Raw genomic sequence first — 19,107 nt, 5'->3', positions numbered from 1 at the left:
ACGAACGTGTTACTGTTCTACGAAGGAGAGAAAGAGAAAAAGAATATGTATGAGAGAGAGAGAGAGAGAGAGAGAGAGAGAGAGAGAGAGAGAGAGAGAGAGAGAGAGAGAGAGATGAGATCTTCGGAGGATAGACACGAAGGAACGGAATTAATTGGACGATTCAAAGAACGATCGTTGCATAGGCGGTCACGTTTCGATGATCTTCTAGGATTTGGATTTTCAGAAGGAACAACAGTGTTCAAGGATACAGTCCGAAAACCGGATTATAAAGTATCGAAAAGCAGGTACCTACCGATCACGAACTCTTACTCTTTCGTTTTAAATTTTTACACGTGTGCGTGTTGTTATACGTATGTAACTATGTGTTGGCACGAACGAGAAGAAAAAGCGGATAAAGAAGTCCCGGGTAGGATAGGGTTAGCCACGGAGGGATCGATAGATCGATCGATGGGTCCATCCAACGTTAACACGCCTCTCCCGATCGCCTCGTGCCCTTTCCCTTTTTAACTTTTTCTCCTTTCCTCTCCTCTCCTCTCCTCTCCACTCTTTTTTCCTTCTCTTATTCTCTTTTCTTTTCTTTTCTTCGTCCATGCGTTTATGTGAGACGAATAACGCCCGTTGATGAAAGAAAAAGAGAGAGAGATAGGAAGAGAGAGAGAGAGAGGAAGAAAGAGCTAAAACTCGTCGTCGTAGCGCGAACTAAGACTGAATGAGAGGAGAATATAAGAGTAAAGAGAGAAAGAGAAAGAGAGAGAGAGAGAGAGAGAGAAAAGGAGAGAAGAGAGAAAGAGAGATAGAGAGAGAAAAGAGAGAAGGAAGATGCCTCGAGGGAGCCCTCGTTGCACAATTATCTCATTTGCCGATCGGACCCTCCCACGTGTTAATTTGCTTGTTGGTTAACCCGGCGTCCCTCTTATCGTTTATTTCGTTCTTGCCTTTCGTGGAACCCTCTTCTTTCTCCTCCTTCACGAGTTTACTCCTCTACTCTTCTCCTTATCCATCCTTCTATCCATCCATCCATCTATCCATCCATCCATCCGTCCATCCATCCATCCTTCCTTCCTTCCTTCCTTCCTTCCTTCCTTCCTTCCTTCCTTCTTCCTTCTTTCTTCCTTCCTTCCTTCCTTTCTCCTTCCTTCCTTTCTTTCTTTTTCTTTTTTTTTCTTTCTTTCTTTCTTCCTTTTTTCCTTCCTCCCTCGTCTTTGAAATCGTGATCAACCTGGTTCGCGTTCTCTTCTTTCGAGAGATCGAAAAACGTGCGAGAATACATATACATGTGGAAATGCGTGTGTATGTATGTGTGTGTGTGTGTGTGTGTGTTTGATAAAGAGAGAAAGAAAATAAAGATAGATAGAAAAGACACGGATCGATCGACAATGACTCAGTGAGATCGCGTTAAGATAAAAATAGACTGGAATATCGATAAAAGTTGTACTTCTTTAGCTATCCTTCTTTTGCTCTTGAGACGATGATAATATTGCGTAGCAATCGAAATAAAAATCGTCGATTATATCGTATAATAATCCCAATAGTTTGTCGAACGGTTGTAATATCACTCATACATTAAAAAACAAATAGACAAATAATAAAAAAACAAAAATAAAAATAAAATAAAATCAAAAAAAAGATTACCTAATGTTCGCACACAATATCTTAACGAAGAACGCATAGTAAAATACACATACACGTATAGACGCGTATATGTGTATGTACAAGATGGATTTTAATTTACTATTGTCACGTATCTCCTTTTTAATAAGTATGTCATCGAAAGAGAAAATCAATCGTTTGTTTTAATGCCATCTCGACTTTAAAACGAAAGCAAAGTTCGACGGTAGATACATACATAAGTGCGTTCAAAAAAAGAATAGGAAAGAGAAAAGATTTCGATAGATCGATAGATTAATTGATCGATCGTTCGATCGATCGATTGAAGAATAGTATCGGGACCCATGGAATTCTCGTTAATTATTATCGTCCACGATGCGATACGTATCTAGGAGAACGATGATGAAATTTTGTTTGAACGAAACGATATCTCCTGTCTCCTGATAAAGATCAACGATCTACGATCTTGTGCATCGAAACACGAGTAATCGATCGTTCTCATTTCGTCGAAATCGAGATCTCTAATCGGACATGAAACGCCAAGAACAAAGGGAAGCAAACAACGTAAAGCAAAAGTGAAGTAATGGGGGAAAAATATCTGATAAAAAAGAAAAGAAAAAAACAAAACAAAAATTAAAAAATAACAAAAAAAAAAAGAAAAAAAAAAATAAGAGAAAAAAGAAGAAAAAAGAGAAGAGAATAAAATTCTTGGAGTAACTAAAAGAAAGAGGAGAGAGAGAGAGAGAGAGAGAGAGAGAGAGAGAGAGAGAGAGAGAGAGAGAGGACGTTGTGGAACGACGACGAAGCGGCGGCGACAGAGGAGGAAGTGACGTCACGCGAAAGTAACGAGCCTCGCTCAGCCCCGCGATAAAGAGCTAATCGCGCGATCTTAATGAACTCCTCCCATTAACGCTCCGAGGCCGCGACCAGCGCGCGACGTTCGTCGAAACTCTCACACAGACATACACATTCTCTCTCTCTCTCTCTCTCTAATATATATATATATATATATATATATATATATATATATATATACATATATACATACACTGCTCCTCTTTCTTCTCTATCTATTTGTCTCTGTTTCTTTCTCTCACTCTCTTTCTCTGCCCCCTCCTCACTCACTCATTCATTTTCTTGCAACACGTAAATCGAAAAATGAGAACAATATCAAGTCGATGAAAAAGAACGTGGGAATTCTCTGAATAATCGTCGTTAACTCGTTAACTGTAGTTACTTACTAGAAATGGGAAAGGAACTCTCCATTCGCAGTTGGCTTGCCCTCCTCAGTCGCCACAAGAGAATGCTCATGATAAAAATGAGAGAAAAGGAAAGAGAAAGAGAGAGATAGAAAGAGAGAGAGAGAGAGAGAGAGAGAGAGAGAGAGAGAAAGAGAGAGAGAGAAAAAGAGAGGTCGATCACGAAAATCGAAATCTCATGAACTCTCGTATCACATCGCACCAAATCCTTTTATTGCATTTTTACATTTTTTTTTCTTTCTTTTTTATTTTTTATCTTTTCCCCTTCCTTTTTTTTTTTAAATGCACTCAAAAAAACACTGCACTAGACGATACTCGATCGCGAACGATCTCTTTGTTAGGAAGCAACATTTTTATGTATTGTTCTGTTTTTTCTTTTCTTTTTTCTTTTTCTTTTTATTTTGTCAACTTTAAAAAAGAAAGATAATTTCTCGACTCTGCACACGATAAAGCCGGTTACCGACTCTCGTCCTCGATTTTTCGTCGATATTCGATAAAACTAAATCGCACGATCTCCGCTTCTTCCACTGCAGATCACGAAATTGGAACTGGCAGTATCTTCTGCGAGGCGGAATCAAACGCACGTCCGGATAATCCGCGTATCGTTTGGCCGAACCGTTTCTACGTTCGTTTCTCTTTCTCTCTCCTCTCTTTCTTTTTCTCTTCTCTCTCTCTCTCTCTCACACTCTCTCTCTCTCTTTCTTTCTCTCTGTCTCTCTCTCTCTATCTCTTTTTGTATTTTTCTCTTCTTCTCCTCGCTCTTTTCCTCCTATATAAGAGCGTTATCGTCGTTCGATAAGTCATCCAGCTTGATCGTCATCTTATCGATCAGAAACGCACGTACAATTCTTCAGCGTGTAGAACGAACGTATTACGAAAAATTGATTCACCTAATGTTTTTCCAAATCGGCAAACGTAATATCGTTCGGGCGTAGAAGTTCGAGTCGCTTCATTTTTTATTTTCCATAAGAAATCACAATTCGAATAATCACAATTCATGAAATGGTTTATCGATGATCTGTGACAATCGACGATCAATTAATTATAAAAATCACGATCGGTTAAATGTCTTCTATTTTCGATTACAATTTCTTGAAGATACGTAGAGAGAGAAAGAGAGAGAGAGAAAGAGAGAGAGAAATAAAGAGAGAGAGAGAGGGAGAGAGAGACAGAGAAAGAAAGAGAAATAAAAAAAACGGGGTTAGAAATAACGTGAGAACGTGTTCGCTCTTCTAGAGAAACACTATCACTGGGTTTCGAAGCGACACAAGGACCCATGGCTACCTGTTATCACATCTTCTCTCTTTCTCTCTCTTCTACCGCTATATATACACTCGTACATTCTCTCTCTCTCCCTCCCTCGCTTTCTCTCTCTCTCTCTGTCTCTCTCTCTCTCCCTCTTTGTCACACATATACAGTTATACCTTCCATCTATCTCCCTCTTTGCTTGCCCTCCTCCCTATCTCCCATCTTCCATCCTTCTATCTCTATTACTCGACGATAATGTCGAGTAAACATTTCCCGTAGTTATATCTTCTTTTCTCTCTCTTTCTCTTTCTCTTTCTCTTTGTCTCTTTCTCTCTTTCTCTCTTTCTCTCTCTCTCTCTCTTTCTCTCTTTCTCTCTCCCTCCTTTTTCTTTTCTTTCTCAAAGAAAGTAGGAAAATTCCAAGGGAAGAATTACAAAAATGTCTTCATATCTACTATTTATTTATTTATTTATTTATTTATTTATTTATTTATTTATTTATTTATTTTTCTTTTTTTCTTTCTTCATACTTAATACGATTACTTCGTAATGAAAAAATGAAAACTTAAGAATTGCATAATATTATTGTTATTAAATGATCGAAATGGAAGAGAAACAGTGAGAATAACTATTTTACAAGAGAATTTGTTGGATTCTCTTGTCTCTCTTTCTCTATTTATACGAGTGTACCCCTCATCACACCGATGCTACACGGAGCTTGAACTTCGCCGATAACGTGAAACGATAACGGATAACGATAACGGGCCGCGATACTCGTAACGCGCGTTACAACGAGCTTCGTGACTAATGGCGATAACGATAAGGATGATCGTAAGACACGTAGGAAACGACTGTATCTAATAACTGTGTCTCTTTGTCCTCTGTGCTCTCTCACCTCGCTTGCGCTCTAGTTTTAACGACTCCTGTTCTGTTTTGGTATTTTTTATTTTTCTTTTTTTATTCCTCCTTTTTTTTTAAGAAAAGGATAATATTTTGAAGAAAAAAAAAATAAAAAAGAAAATAAGAGAAAAAAAAATAAAGAAAAGTTAATATTAGAAAAGATTAGAAAATCAAATTAGTTTGAAGACTGATACTTGAAGTATCAGCCTCGCCATCGATAATTATTCAATGATGTGCCCTATCGTGTTTCCATTTGAAAATTCCCTCTCTCTCTCTCTTTCTCACTCTGTAGCGCGCGAATGTAATTTAAAGTGATTGATTCGACGTATGCGAGACGAATCGTGTACATATACTATGTGTATATATATATATGTGTATGTGCGTGCATGTGTGTGTGAATATATATATATATATATATATATATATATATATATATACATATTTATACATTCGTACGTTTGTAGCGATAGAAGGCTGAAGCGTATAATGATATCGATGAATCGAATGATCGGCAGAAACGCTTAATTACCTTTCTATTTGCTCTTTCCTAACGGTATATGAAGATAGAAGGATGTATAGATATATTAGTCATAGTGTTTAGCAGTATCAAACATGCGTTTATCGATGGAATTTTCTTTCGATGGGTGCTTTTGAGCAAGTATATATACTTTACTTATGAATGTATGTATGTACATATGTACTTTACGTGTTCGTTTAACCAGCTACCGATTCACATTTCAACGACGACATTATGGTTCAACGTTAAGTTGCGTCACGCCTCTAAAAGGCGTTGTGAAATACACGTACTTACATACGTAGGACAATTATCGTCTGGCCAATCGGTAATTACTTGCCGATATATTATATCTACTCAACGTAAGAGACTCTAGATTACGATGATAACGAGAAACGAGTATACTTTGAGCTCTTTCGAGTCTTTTTGCGATCCGAATCTGCCTCGTTTTATCGATGAAAGAACAACCGGAGGAGGAAGGTTATTTCGTAAAGAGCATAAAAATTCATTAAAGTTTGTAATCGTTTGCTTTTATGGCTGATTGATAATTCTTTCGAAAAATAATACAAAAAACAGAGAGAGAGAGAGAGAGATAGAGAGAGAGAGAGATAAAGAGATATTTTTATGCATAACTCTAGATCGAAAGTGTTAATTAACTTCACAGAGGATAATCGATTGAAAAAAAGAATAAGCTATCTTTCGAAAACGACAATAGAAGGATATACCATTGGGAAAAGTGTACGATTAATTCGTCCCAACTGACGAAAACGGATGATCAAAACAGTCAAAATGATAATCGAAGAATGTTATGATAAATATGTACGTGTGCAATGTACTGGTTAATTACTATGAAATTGCCATATATATATATATATATATATATATATATATATATATATATATTTACTTACACATGCATACATACATATATTCAATTATATATGTGAACGTTTGCAACAATGACGTTATACATGCAATACATTTCGCTTTATCACGATACGACGTTATCGGAAAACGGCGTTATCACGATTCTTACTGCGAATAATACTTTTTACAGACTATTGCAAGTAAATAATAATCGAATATTCGAGGAATCATAACAGGATCTTACTCTTTTCCTATCTCGATATTGCTTTTAAATCGAGTAAGAAAGAAAAAAAAATGAAAGAAAATAAAAGGAAAAAGGAGAAAAGAAAAAAAATGTCTGCCAACCAGAACGAAAAAGGAAGTGTGCATTGCCCAGCTCAGTCATCAGTCCTTCTCCCTTTGGCTCTTTCTCCTTCTTCTCATCCCCCAACCTCCCGATTTATTTTTTCTCTGTCTTCTGTAGACTCACGACCAAGAAGAGTTTTGTGGCTTTTCACTGGGTCGACGGTGAAAAAGAGCCGGTGCTTTTTTATCGGTCTACGCAATTATGATTACGTCCCCTGTGGAAGTAGCGGGGGTTGCACTGTAGTAGGACGATTAGAGTCCGCCTCGTCAAAATGTGCGCCCCCACGGAACAAATGGTCGCCCTGTTGGAACGCTTACATCATCCCCTGGAGCTCCCGCGGAAGAGTGTCCAGATAGAACGTAGTGGGGGAGACCAGAGAGAAGAAGGGAGAGATTACACAAATGAGAAATGACCATCAGGCTATCGGAGAACTTTGCTAGCGGTTTCTAGTGTCTCTCTCTCTCTCTCTCTCTCTCTCTTTCGTATTCAAAGTTACGAGCTTTCCACCATAGCATCTGCCCATCTCCATAGCGAAGAACTGTGATCGCCAAAGAGAAACTTCATTTTTTTGTTTTTTTTTTCATTCGTTCTTTTTCTTCCCCTTGTAAGACTAGAAGAACGAGAGAGACAAAGAAAGAGCGAGAGAGAGAGAGAGAGATATCGTTTAGATGGTACTCATGAGATAGTCGTCTTTCAAAACGATTTTTCGAGATTCACATGAGATCCTACTACCGTCGATGCTTCTCGAGAAGCTACTCGATTTTAGACTCGGCGAACCGAGTTTTATTATCTGTCCATCTGAACCAATGAGAGAAGGATGGAGAAGGACTATCTCAACTCGGACAACCGTTTCTCAATCCTCTCTCCTCGGAACGGAAAGGGATAGAATAAGAGAGAAAGAGAGAGTGCAATGGTGACGGTGGTGGTGGTGATGGTGGGAAGGGGAAGGAAGGGGAGAAGAATCTTTACGAGACAGTGAGACCACTGTTAGATTCGTCTCTCTTTAGTCCCGTGCCCACTCTCCCTCTCTCCCTCTCTAGTTCCTTCTCTCTCTCTCTCTCTTTCGTCTCGCTAGGAGGATCTTAACGAACGAGATAACGCGGCGCCAGCTACTCTTTCTCTCTCTCTTTCTCTCTCTCTCTCGCTCTCTCTCTCTTTCTCATCGTACTAGGTACTCGAAGAGGCCAACGGTCACCGACTTTACAAAGATGATCCATCCTCCGGGTAGACCTCTCACTCTCTCTCGCGTGCGATTACGTGGAATCTCTTGTCCCTTCTTCGCCGTTTCACGCTTCGGGATACAGAAATGAATGATCTTGTTGATCCTAAAGCGAATCGATACAACGGTCTGCCTACACGAAGAAATTCTTACTGAGTAAAGAGAGAGAGAGAAAGAGATAGACAGACAGACAGATATAGAAAGAGGAAGAGAGATGCACAAAGAGAGGAAGAAAGAGAGAGAGAAAAAGACAGACAGACAGAGAAACAAGGAAAGGGAGACAAAAAGAGAGAGATAATGTTTAATAAGAGAGAACGATTTTCTGGATTTTCTTTCGCGTCAGACGACGATAATAGAGGGTGACGTAGGTCTCGCGTTTTCTTTTTTTCCCCTTTCTTTTTTTCTTCTTCCTTTCTTTTTTCCTCCCCTTCCTCCAAACATCAAACCAGCCAGAAATCGGCATTGTCACCCTCCTCGAAACTTGTCGCGGCGACTCTCGTTGAAAGACTTTGACAAATCGTCGATCACCCTCCAACGAGGATCGCTTCCTATCTCGACAAAGACGACCCCTGCTAAATCCTCCTACTTCTCCTCCCACTTTTCTTTCCTAACCGGACAGTAATCAGACTAGGTCGAGCTTCGTGCTCGATCGAAAACATTCTTAAGTTTTTTTCTTTCTTTTTCTTTCCTTTTCTTTTCTTTCCTTTCCTTTCTCTTCCTTTTTATCTCTTTCTTTTTTCCATACTTTTTCCCCCTCTCCCTAGCTTCTAACACTTTAGATGGAAAAAAGCGGAAGAAATGTATACCCAGACGAACTACACGTCGTCGGGGGTTGATCGATCTTGAAAAATCTCGTTTTCGTGTTTCTTCTCCTTCGAAATCGATTTTTGAGAGACAGAATCGTTGACCTCGAAGCCATCGTTACACCATCGTCGATCTCTTTCCTCCTTCTCCGTCTTTCTTCTTCTCTCGGCCTTGGCATTTGCGAATAAATGGATCTACTGTCCCTCCGTACAGGAAGGACCGAAGAAGAAAGAAAACGGGCAAAGGAAAAAAAGAAGTGAAATAAGAGACGAATAAGAAAGAGGTGGAGTAGGAGTAGGAGGAGAAGAAGGGAGATAGAAGAAGGGAGATAGAAGAAGCAGAAGGCAAAGCGAGGGTGAAAAGAGCAGTTCCGTGTGATAAGATAAGCCTTTTATCAGGGCCATTCCGCGATACTAGTCGCGTCGTGGCACAAAGTGAGACGCCACGAGAAAACCAACAGAGAAAAGGTGTAATCGTCCGTACGCGTATTCGCGGTGTAACACGGGCTGCGTTTGGTCCCGAACATCGATTTGCCATTAGGCCATTAACATGAACAAGTATATACATCCGAAAAGTCGACGACATCCGTTTCTTGTAAAATAACTAAGAAAAAAAAAAGAAAGAAAAGAAAAAAAAAGAAAGAAAAGAAAATAAAAAAGAAAAGAAAAAAGGAACAGAATAAGAATAAATCCTATTTCTATTGCGTGGGCAATAACAAACTTCCGTTTTTTATCTCTTTCTAAACTTAATTAACAATAAACAATTTTTTTTGTTATATATACCTATCATGTATCTATCGATGGTTTTAATAAATAATTCAAATAAGTGATCGGTAATTAAGAGATTTTTTGGGTAATATATCTGTAAACAATTGTTATTTTATTTTGAATAAATACTAATAATTATAAGATAAAGTTATATCACAATATGCGTTCGAAATAATTTATTCGAACTTACAGGAATCGATCTGGTTAAATAATCTATATTGATCATAGCACGTGTTTAATGTATCATCTTAAAGTTACTTTCTTTGTGCGGGTAGCACGTGTCCACCCCTTCCTAACAAGAGAAGCGGTTTCTGACAAGAAGGAGGTATAACTTCTATACAAAGGGAATCCATTAAGTTTTGCACGTGCTCCTTCCGCTTTTCTTTTCTTCGTGCACGTGAGTATCTTGAAACCGGCGAGGGTTTAAAGAATATTCAACGTCTTCGAATGAACGATCTCGAACACGTGGTAGGACGTCTTGAAAGGCTGAAAGGAAGTAAGGATACTCGTGAGACTTGATCAAATGACGGCCGACACTCGATCATTGTGATCCTTAAGATCATTTTTTTTGTTAATGCAATATACTCGAGACATTATGATCTGTCAAAGTAATATCCCAATAGCGAACACAATTCTAATATTTCCTTTTCGTTTGATTGAATTTGGTTTCGTTTAGTTGAATTTCAATCAAAGGATGAATCATTTAAAATTTTATCTCCTGAATCGTTTGATTGACGTTCGCCTAATTTTTAGATTTATTGAAAGATGAGATGAATTCGCAAGTCTTCGGAAAAAGAAAAAAGAAAGAAAGAAAGAAAAAAATGGGAAGTGAGAGAGAAAGAGAGAGAGAGAGAGAGAAAGAAGAAGAAGAAGAAACAGAAAGAAAGAGAGAGAGAGAGAGAGAGAGAAAGAGAGAAGAAAGAGAAAGAGAGAGAGAGATTATGACTGAGTGGCCGTCGATCAAAGTTTTGTGCTAGAAAGTTTTACATTAGTCCGCTTGTCGGAAGTGACGATTGAACCAAACGAGTTTTGCGTGAGCAGAGGAATCTCTGTCTCTGTCTGTCTCTCCCTCCCTCTCTCTCACTCTTCTCATCTCCTTTAAATGAACTGTCGCATTCGACGAGGTTGTGACGATGCGAGCTGCCCACGAAGAGGGAAAAAGAGCTTTAATCGCAAATTGATTCGTTCGTCACCAATAAAAATTCAATAACTCTTTTTCTCTCTCTCTCTCTCTCTCTCTCTCTCTTTCCTTCTCTCTTTCTCTCTCTTTCTATGTATCTCTCTTCTCGAATCACCGAATGGTATTGTTGAAAACTTCGAAACCTTTTAGCAACTCATCCTAACCCTCTCCGGTTTTGTTTGCTTTTTCCACTAATATTCGCTGCAAAAAAAAACGAAAAAAGAAAAGAGAAAAAAGAATGAAAAAAAGAAAAAGGACTACTCGATTCTATCGCAAATTGGCTGCCCAGAGTCAGTTCTGTTTCACTTCTTTCTCTTCACTTTTTTTTCTCTGTCTTTTTTTTCTCTCTCGTAGACGATCTCCTATTTACCTTTTATACTAACAATTATTGACATCGAATACTAATGATCACGCCAAAGACAATAAAGGCATTGTGTAATTAAATCGAAATGCATAGAAGATGTTCAGAGAGAAGTGAAAGTATCGTAATTCGTGAAAGACACCATTAATCGTAGAAAACATAGGGACGACGATCCTTATCGTCATCTTTCTCTCTCTTTCTCTTTCTCTCTCTCTCTTCTCTCTCTCTCTCTCTCTTTCTCTTTGTCTCTATCTCTCTCTATCTCTTTCTCTTTTTCTATCTGTCTCTCTCTCTCTTTCTTTCTCACATATAGAGAATTCTTCAGGGTGCATGGTTTATTAGATTCGAATTCATTAAGTTCGCGCGGTATTATACGATCCTTAAGTCTCCGACGTTAGGATCAGCGACTACTCGAACGGTAAAGGTTAACGTCGAGTGAAACTAACGTCTAGTTTATATGGACGTACCCTCCATATATATGCATATGCATGCACGGCCATTAGTGGAGATAGCGCTAAAGAAGACATCGATGCGGGCGATACCTAACTTGATATGGGACGAGAAATTAAATAAAAGTATTCATTTTATTCGTTGTTCTTTCTCAATATAAGTAAATAAGTACTTTCGTGGGTAAAAATAAGATACAGAGAAGATGATTAAAAAGAAAGAAAGAAATAATTTACATATTTTTTCATATGTTCGTCAGATGATTCTTAGAACGAAATGTTATAATAAGATATAAAAATAACATAAACTTACGTGAATCAAACGTAATCAAATAATTTTCACGCGAATTTTTTTCGAGAATAAGAATATGAGTAAGAAATAATTTAAAACGTTATGTTTATTATCCAACGTTATATTGATCTTAAAACGAAAAGTTATAAAAAAATATAAAGGGAAGATAAAATTATATGATTTAAACGTGATCAAATAATTTCCGCGCGAACTTTTCACGAGAAGAAGAATAGTACGTGTAAGAAATAATTCAACGTCCTATTTAATCTCCAACGCTTGTCGGATGAATCTTAACGAAAAGTGATATACCTGACCGATGATAATAAAAAAGAAAAAGGAGAAAATAAAAGAATAAAAAAAATAAAGATAAACGATACGATATATAGAAAGAGAGAGACTGACGAGGACCTTTTCCTCAGGCAACAGTCGCGACAGAGACTTAATCCCCCTTTCGGATCGAGATTTCACGAACGTTAATGAGATTCCGAATGTCAAAACTCAAAGTGAAGCCATCCCAACGTAAAAACACGGGCACACACACGACGGCCACGAAATAACGGATCGTGTAGATTAGATCGTGCTGATAAAAGTGCGTCCGTTGGCGAGAAGTAGCAACCACAGCACTCGAGAATAAGAGAGAGAGAGAGAGAGAGAGAGAGAGAGAGAGAGAGAGAGAGAGAGAGAGAGAGGGAGAGAGAGAGAGAGAGAGAGAGAGAAAGAGATAGAGAACGAAAGAAGAATAAAAGAGAGAAAGAAAGAAAGGTATACCTGGTCGTATCACCTTCTTTCCTTTCCTTTCTCTCTCACTCTCTCTCCCTCATTCTTTCTCTCTCTTTCTCTCTGTTTTTCTCTGTTTATCTCTCGTGACTTATCCTTCGAGCACGGAACGAAGGAGCAGGATGGAAGGTGGGTAGAAAGAGAAAGAGTGAGAAAGAAAGAGAGAGAGAGAGAGAGAGAGGACGCGGGGAAAGAGAAAAGATAAAGAGAGGACTAAAGAGCAGAGATTAGCGCTAATGCACCATCGGGAGAATGGGATGGGATGGGGGCGAGGTCCATCGTATCTCTCATATTTCAGACCCCCGTGACGTCGTGCGAGATACCGAATCATTCCCACATAGAGTCGACGGTATTTTTAGCTTCTCTCTCTCTCTCTCTCTCTCACTCTTTCTCTCTCACTGTTTCTCTCTCATTCCCTTCCTTTCTCTCTCTCTCTTTCTCTCTCTCGCTTTCTCTCTTTCATTCTCGCGAGATAGTTAAGAAAAATATCGACAGCCGATCGTTCGTTAATACGAGTCGCGTAAGAATTTGTCAAGGACACTTTTTTATCAGCTCCAAAAATCATTACTCTTTCCACGGCGGGAAAATAACTGTACCGTCGATTAGAATTGAAATTCGTAAGAGACGATACGAGATAATTTAACGTCCCATTGACTGATGACGCACGTTCGCGTAATCGAATGATAACTTGACCGTTCAAGAGCACTACATTCCTGTCATTTTGAATCAGAAAACTTGAGTACCAAAAAAAAAGATAAAGGAAAAGAAAACAAAAAATGAATATTGGAACACATCATATAATTAATATCATTTACGATTAAATGATATTAATTATTGATGAATGTGTACCATCAAAATATTCTTATATCTATGTATAAATATATAATCAATGTTTAAAGAAGTATATATACGTAGCAAATGCATAATAAGTACATACATAGCAAATGCATAACAAGATTGAAACGTTTAGATAAGTATTGTATAAATATTGCTAATTTTTCTTTCCCTCTTCTCTCTCTCTCTCTCTCTCTCTCTCTCTGTCTCTCTCTATCGTTTCCTATCTATTTCTTTCTCTCCCTGTAATACAGTTCATCGTGAAGTCAATGAGTTCGAAGACGATAATGCGACTTCTCGAGGAATTCAAATCTTCAGTTTGAGGCTGATCGAAGAACCGTCGAAGAATCCTTTCGAACGTGAAACGCAAATTTCGATAAAGCATCTTAACCAAAGAAAGAAAGAATGAAAAAAAAAAAAAAAAGAAAAAAGAAAAGAGACACAAAGAAAAAAGAAAAAAGAAAGAGAACGAGAACAAATAAAAAAACAGAAAAAAACAAATAAACCTGATGGAAAGGGAGACACGGTGCTATCTCGCAAGCGTTAACAGTCGTAAGATCGTCCTGGTATCGAATTTGTTTGGGCGCTTGAAATTTGATATTTCTCTTCGGAGAGAAAGATGAAAAAGAAAAATAAGAGGAAGAAAATGAAGAAGAAGAAGAAGAAGAAGAAGAAGATAAGAGATGAAAAAGGGAAGGAATTCCCATAGATTTCGTTGAAGCGAGGTGAACTCATGGTTTCGACGAGACTCGCGTAGAGAAACGTCATTGCATCTACTACGTTGTTGGTGAGAAAAAGATGGGAAAAAGTGGAAAGAAGAAAGGTTAGAGAAAAAGAGATACGTATAGGAAGAGAGACAGAGAGAGAGAGAGAGAGAGAGAGAGAGAGAGAGAGAGAGAGAGAAAGAGAGAGTTAGAGTTAGAGAGAGAGAGAGAGAGAGAGAGAGAGATAGAGAAAGAGAGAGTTAGAGAGAGAGAGAGAGAGAGAGAGAGAGAGAGTAAGAGAGAGTTTGACAGATCTTCATAAAGGCACACACAACTGTGCCGTGGCGATAAGGGAATCGGGAGCAGGCATCTCTCGTCTCTCCCTCTCCCTCTTTCTCATTCTCTCTCTCGTAGCAGCTCGACCCCCGTTTTCCGGGCGCGTACCGAGCCAGTCCAGAGGGCCAGGATGGGGCCAAGAGGGTGGTCGACGAAGCGGGTGGGTGTCAGAGGATGGGGTAGGAGAGAGGAAAAGGGAGAGGGCGACAGAAGCCCAGGCACTCAGTCAGTACGCTGCTATCATTTTTCCACACGAGTGGGCGGCGCCGTCCGTGGTTCCTACCTTGCTACTACTCACGCTACTCTTTTCCTACTACTACCTCTCTCTTCCTCTTTCTCTCTCTCTCTCTCTCTCTCTCTCTCTCTCTCTCTCTCTGTCCATCTATCTATCTCCTATTTCCTCCTCCTTTACCAGGTGACTCCCTCTTGTTCGAATTGCGAGAGATGGCAAGACACGTCTCGTTCGTTCGTTCGTTCGTTCGTTCGTTCGTTCGTTCGTTCGTTCGTTCGTTCGTTCGTTCGTTCGTTCGTTCGTTCGTTCGTTCGTTCGTTCGTTCGTTCGTTCGTTCGTTCGTTCGTTCGTTCGTTCGTTCGTTCGTTCGTTCGTTCGTTCGTTCGTTCGTTCGTTCGTTCGTTCGTTCGTTCGTTCGTTCGTTCGTTCGTTCGTTCGTTCGTTCGTTCGTTCGTTCGTTCGTTCGTTCGTTCGTTCGTTCGTTCGTTCGTTCGTTCGTTCGTTCGTTCGTTCGTTCGTTCGTTCGTTCGTTCGTTCGTTCGTTCGTTCGTTCGTTCGTTCGTTCGTTCGTTCGTTCGTTCGTTCGTTCGTTCGTTCGTTCGTTCGTTCGTTCGTTGGAATTAATAAAACACGTCGTGGCTTTGTCGAGTTCATCGATTCACGCCAATCTCTTTTATCGCCATTACAAATCGTTCGGACCGTCTAACAGCAGTGTTCGTACCGATGATAGAACGCGCCCACGCTAAAAAGAAACTCTGTTCTATGACGATAAGGAGCAGGGCGATTCCTTAGGATGAATTCTCTTGGTATCGTTGAAGAACGGGCCGCTTTCTTACTAGAGATCCTCTTTTTCTTTATTTCAATCTTCTACCGGTTCTTATATCAATATAATCGATATGATTACTTACATATTTTTACGTCGATGAAATATCTGTTCTTTTTTTCTTCTTCTTTTTTTCCTGTTTTCTTTTTCTCTTATTTTCTCTTTTTTATTTTATCTATTATCATTTTTTTATTATTGTTTCTCTCTTTCCGTATCAAGTGAACTTACCTGTAACATAAAGTAGAAAAAAAAGATTTAATTATCACAAGTCTGTCATTTTTCGTACTATGCATAATATAAATGTGATATAAAGAATCGTCGATCTTCTCGACACGAACGTGAGCGTCTTTGATAAATTGTAGAATTATTTCTCGAAGAGAATAAGAGAAAGATAGAGATAGATAGAGAGAAGGAGAGAGAAAGAGAGAGGAAGAGAGGTAGAGATAGAAAGAGATTATTTTCGTGTCTTTCTTCGCGAAGTCGAGTCACGCACTCTTTCGGAAATTAGAGTCGCGTCAAGCCAAGGCAGTCTCTTTCTCTCTCCCCCTCTCTCTCTCTCTTTCTTTCATTCTCAACCCTAAAGTTACAGAATGACGAATAAGCACTCTAGCACCCATGTCGAAAAGATGCGAGCTTCCTTTCTCCGACCTTCCCTCACCATTCGTTCTTTCTGTTTCTCTCTTTTTCTCTCTCTTTCTCTTTTAGTTATGCGATTCACATCGTTGACTTTACCACTATTCGCGTCGTGACCGTTTTCCGTATCAGCATAATTCGAAAACGTTCGCATCCAAGAGGGCAATGACACGGTCTAAAAAACAGAAACGTATCTCGTTGATACTCTGAGAATACACCGAAAAAGATAAATTTGTTACCTCGTTTGATTCTTCATACAACAAAAAAAAAAAAAAAAAAGAAAAAGAAAAGATATAAACCAAATAAAAAATCATACACACGTCGTGTATTAAAATTTCCTTTTAATTCCATGTTCGTTCGATGAAATAACGTGATTTAATTAATAAAATACACGTTCTACTTTAGACACCGTTCCGTTTTTCGTAATTTCCTTCTTCTTGAGGCAATTAAAGAGAGAGAAGAGGAAAAGGAGGAGGAGAAGAAAAAGCAGGAAGAAAGGGGTTGAGAAAAAAGGGATGAAAGAATAAGGAAAAAATTAAAAAAAAGAAAGTAAGAAAGAAACGGGGAGGGTTAGTGGAAGATAAAGAACAAGGCGAGAAGCGAGTTAGAGAGCGAAGAAAAAGAAAAAAAGAAAAAAGAGAGAGAAAAAAAGATGGAAGAGAAAGGGTAGATCGTAGTGGTTTGCGAGTAAAGAAATAGAAGAAAAGAGTGAGCAAGAGAGAAGGATGAGAGGAAGAAGAAAGAGAAAAAAGTGCTGGCGTCAGGCGGATGAATTTCCAAGCACGGATCGACAATAATTGTCTGAATCAAACGTTCTTCTCCCTCTCTCTCTCTCTCTTACTCTCTCTCTCTCTCTCTCTCTCTCTCTCTCTCTTTTTCGCTCTATCCCCCTTCCTTTCGGTCCGTTCGTCGCTCTGTCCACATTCATCGAGATGTACTGGATCAGAGAAGAGAAGAGAAGAGAAGAAAAGAGAAGAGAAGAGAAGAGAAGAGAAGAGAAGAGAAGAGAAGAGAAGAGAAGAGAAGAGAAGGAAAGAGAAGAGAAGAGAAGGAAAGAGAAGAGAAGAGAAGAGAAGAGAGGAGAAGAGAAGAGGATAGAAGAGAAGAGAAAAGAAGAGGATAGAGAGTAGTAGTAGGAGAAGTAGAAGGAAGAAGAGGAGTACGCGAGAAGGGATCGCAAAGGGCGCTGAAGGGTGGGAGGGTAGGTGAGGCTGGTTTGAAAACGAACGAAAGACAAAGGAGCATCCCGTTCGCGAATCGCACAGTCCGTGCCGAGGCATGGCGTATCTACATCCCCCGGTGGCTCTCGGTTGCGCGGCTTTTCTATTCATAAAGTCCCTTACATTCTCTCTCTCTCTCTCTATCTCTCTCTTTTTCATATATATATATATATAGATATATATATATATATATATATATACACAAACACAGATGCACATAGAGACAGATACGTGCAAAACGGTACTCAAAACCCCAAGAGAGAGAGAGAGGGGGAGAGAGAGAGAGAGAGAGAAAGAGAGAGAGAGAGAGAGAGAGAGAAAGAAAGAAAGAGACCACGATTATTACCGATACATCCACCACTCACTCGACATGCATCATCCTCCTTTTTATTCTGTTATACTTCGCCACGTACCGACGAGATTAGCGTGTCAAGCTCGCTGGCACGAAGAGAAAGGGAGAAAGAGAAAGGAAAGAGAAAGAAAGAGAGAGAGAGAGAGCGCCTGAGAGAAAGAGAGAGGAGAGAAAGGGAGAAATGCATCTCGCTCACTTACTAAAGGAAACGATGATGGGGAAGAGAACGTATTGTCGCAACCGACGATTTGCACGCGTGCACCTTTTTCTCGAACGGTCTACACGATCATGTCTATAAATGTCTCTAGCATCGTTGTCTAGGATCGAACCACCCTTCTTCTTGATTGTTCTCCTTTTTTCCCTTTCTTTCTCTTTCTTTTTCTCCTTTTCTTATTCTTTTCCTTCTTCCCTTCTTCTTTCGTGTCAGCACGATTACTTGAAAGATCTTACATTACGTAGTATTTTATTTCTTCTTTAGAAAAAAAAAAAAAAAAAAAAAAAGAAAAAGAAAAAGAAAAACAACAAGATAGTACGAAAGTATTTTTTTGACCTTTACATACCTAAAAATCTTTCCATTTTCTACATTTTATCTCTCTTCTCTTCTCTTCTCTTCTCTTACTTTTATCTTCTTTCTCCTTTTTTGTTCTCTTCTTGTATTTGTTTTTATAGTTATTAAATCACGATTTCGTTTCCACGTTGGAATGGAAACGAGAGTGAATTGAGGGCTTAGATTACGTTAGGATAGGTAAAGTTGGGAAAAACATTTGGCTGTGTAAGGGAGGGAAATCGTCGTAACGAGCATTACGTTTTACCAACTGCATGCATGAGGAGGAACAAAGGAGAAGGGGAAAATAGTTGTAAAAGGTGGGAGTAAAAAGATTTACGATTTCGCCGTGAACGAAGAAGGCTTTTCCCCGAGACGGCAGCAACGGCGGCTACGGTGCGAGAGAGCTCAACGCTACCGTTACCCATCCGTTTTTGGAATCGTGCTGGTGGACTCGAGCTGGATGCCCTTAAACGCTCGTCGGCAGCCCCTTTTCCTATCTCTAGATCGCGATACGCGCCCACACGCGCGAATACACTCGCACTCGCTCGCACTCACTGTTCCTTCCTTTACCGGATGCATCTCTCTCTCTCTCTCTCTCTCTTTTTCTCTCTCTCTATCTCTATCTCTATCTCTCTCTCTCTTTCCTTGACGAGACGATCTTTTCGCACGATTGTATTCCATTCTCCTAACCTTAAACACACGTCGAATAGGTGGTGAATGCTTAAAACTCAACTTAAATCGAAGTAAAAGAAAATTAAATAAAATAAAATAAGTCTAATGGAATTATCCGTTTCAGATCCGTTCGGGTCGTTTCCTTTCTCTTTTTTTTTATTTTT

The 19,107-nt window shown here is 39.2% G+C and overlaps 1 protein-coding gene across 5 annotated transcripts in view; it reads right to left on the bottom strand.

The window, feature by feature from the left end:
* The window catches only part of ush (Zinc finger protein ush), a 141,738-nt gene that overhangs the window by 38,210 nt on the left and 84,421 nt on the right, over positions 1-19,107 (bottom strand). Inside the window, exon 1 of one of the 5 annotated variants that reach the window (XM_035882398.2) lies at positions 18,285-18,315. The exons of 2 other annotated variants lie outside the window; for them this stretch is intronic. In XM_035882398.2, coding sequence (XP_035738291.1) covers positions 18,285-18,300 — 16 coding nt within the window. In that variant the 5' untranslated portion in view covers positions 18,301-18,315. Of the gene's footprint in view, positions 1-2,852; positions 4,117-18,284; positions 18,316-19,107 lie in introns of those variants that run through there. 2 more of the 5 variants (XM_085656058.1, XM_035882395.2) reach the window with 2 other exon arrangements.

The sequence above is a fragment of the Vespa mandarinia genome, chromosome 3 (assembly GCF_050613455.1).
Source record: "Vespa mandarinia isolate Hongniang chromosome 3, ASM5061345v1, whole genome shotgun sequence".
NCBI classification, from domain to species: Eukaryota; Metazoa; Arthropoda; class Insecta; order Hymenoptera; family Vespidae; genus Vespa; species Vespa mandarinia.
This window is presented reverse-complemented; position numbering and strand designations above follow the sequence as displayed.